The following is a 2,146-nucleotide window of genomic DNA, read 5'->3' as shown; positions in this document are numbered from 1 at the left end:
TTAATATATGTGCCAAGCAAACACAAGTTGTTCTCCATGTTTGGAGGCCAGGAGAAAGTGGGAGTAGCTTCGCTTTTATACCAGAGGATAAAAGGAGGCGGCTGGTGGTGGTGGGGGGCTTCTAGTCTCTCTCTCTCTTCTCTCTAATGCCAGCTCATTCCTTCATCCTAGACTTCTAGCTGGCTAAACGTACATTTAAGCTTGGCAGATTCATAGCATTAACTTATGCTTTTTGAGGTTTTAAAAGAGTTGTTGCTTTAAGACAAAATACAAACAAGTACAAATAATTAGAACAAAAATGTTTATATTTTTTGGCTATTAAATAAAAACAAAACACAGTTCCAGGATTTACCTGGACAAAGCAGCAGTTCTTTGGCAATGTTAGGCATGTAATAGGACTGCCATGCTGATGGACATTATTTTGATAAGAAGTCTGCAAAGGGTTGATCTTCATTAGAAAGCAACTAGAAATTATCAAATGTTAAGCCTTAAGAATTTACGGTAAATAGGATATAATGAACAAATTTAATTTCTCTTGGTTATCAATTATTAGCATTTTCCCCAGTTACTCAAACTCCATTATTACATGAACTAACAGAATGTAAAATGAGCATTTTGTAAGGTAATTTTAATATAAGCTATGAGAATAAATTAATCAATTGTAGTTGTTCTTCGATAGCAAAACCAAATGAAATACAAAGTATTTTTTCATTAAATAAGTTGAACGGTGTTTACAGATTTGTAAGTCAACTAAGTACCCATCCCTCCTCATTTAAGTTTTTGTACCACTTGTCGGTCGATGTATCGTCAACCAAACAAAAAACAAACTTCAATCTGATAATTCTAAGTGATAACGGAACCCATGAGGGCTAGAGTTCTGCCGATCTTTCTAGATTCATATAGAGCAAATTAGCCGGTCCTGTTAAAAGGCAGCTATAAAAAAATACACATCATCATAAGCTATAAAGAACTTTAAAATCCAGTTCGTAGTGGAGGAAAACTGGAATTTCTTATCCTATCTGGAGAGAGCTATATATCCAAAGGTTTTTAGAAAGAAGAGCCTTCGGTATTCTGGCCCAATTCTAGGGCACCTCTCTAAAACAGAGAAGCGTCAAAGGAAACCTTGGGCTGGTTCTGCGGTCAGACTTGATCCCGAAGGCGGGCCAGTCTCTGGGACAGTTCGTCCTGCTCAGCCGAAGCCACGCTCGTTCCCACGGAACCGGTCTGGCCCTGCGGCAGCTCCATGTTGAGGTCGAGGCCCGCCTCGTCTGCCATTTCCTGGAGTAGCATATCCACTTGGTTCTGGGGAGTGGTCAGCGTCGTGGTACTGCTCATCGTGTCTTCCATTTGCTGCGTCTGCACATCCAGCGTCTCAAACTGGTGCTCGAATTTGTCCATCAAGGCGGAGATCTTCTCCAGATTCATGGTTTTCAACGTCGCATCCATCGACTTAACCACACCGGCCATGGACTTGGTCACTTTGCCCATCGTCACCGCAGTTTGGACTCTGGCAGCCACCGCATCCACCCGCGCACTCATTCTCAAGAAATTCACCGCTTGGTTCTTCTGGCGGATGGCATTTTCGGCGTGTATCCTCGCAACTTCCATGTTGCCCTTCTGAATGGCCTTTTTAATTTTGGCTTTTTCGGCCTTTTCCTCCTTGTCGCATTTTTTGGAACTCCTGTTCAGTTCTTTGGCCGCGAACTTCAGGTTGAACAGGTGTTTCTCCATGTTGGACATGGTCGTGCGGCTTCTGTGGTGGAGTGGGCCGGGGTGAAGAAGCAGGGACACCGGCTCTAAGAGGTCCGCTCCCAGCCGGCGCTCCTTTGTTTTGGTCTCACTTCCTGTATCTACGGCGAGCGGCGCAGACAGTGACGTCAAACTCGGCGCCGGGTGGGGTCTGCTGGAGAAAAACCTGGCCAATAGAGGGCGGTGCCGGAGGGCGGTGCCCGAGAGACGCACAGCGCCAGGCTCCGCCTACCTGGGATCCTGAGCCTTCGCTGCTGGTGTTTTCCTGGCTGCATCTTTGGCGACTTTCCGCTTAGTTTTTAAGGCAGCAAAACTAGGAGCAAATTCCTAAAACCTGCGCCCACAGGCCCTATTTTTCAGGGGAGTGTAGCTACCGAAGAAGACGGGATGGGTCCAG

The 2,146-nt window shown here is 45.5% G+C and overlaps 1 protein-coding gene across 1 annotated transcript; it reads right to left on the bottom strand.

Moving 5' to 3' along the window:
* Nucleotides 1-287: 287 nt before the first annotated feature.
* On the bottom strand, nucleotides 288-1,779 carry Chmp1b (charged multivesicular body protein 1B). The gene has a single exon (XM_075968429.1). It carries the CDS (start codon nucleotides 1,738-1,740, stop codon nucleotides 1,141-1,143), a length of 600 nt encoding a protein of 199 aa, XP_075824544.1. The 5' UTR covers nucleotides 1,741-1,779; the 3' UTR covers nucleotides 288-1,140.
* Between the last annotated feature and the right edge of the window lie 367 nt (nucleotides 1,780-2,146).

Source organism: Microtus pennsylvanicus, chromosome 4, assembly GCF_037038515.1.
Source record: "Microtus pennsylvanicus isolate mMicPen1 chromosome 4, mMicPen1.hap1, whole genome shotgun sequence".
Lineage (NCBI taxonomy): Eukaryota > Metazoa > Chordata > Mammalia > Rodentia > Cricetidae > Microtus > Microtus pennsylvanicus.
The sequence above is the reverse complement of the archived record's forward strand: the minus strand, read 5'-3'. Positions and strand labels throughout refer to the sequence as shown.

Coding starts and splice junctions, on each gene's coding strand:
- Chmp1b (XM_075968429.1), bottom strand. CDS start 1,740: ATGTCCAACATGGAGAAACACCTGTTCAACCTGAAGTTCGCGGCCAAA.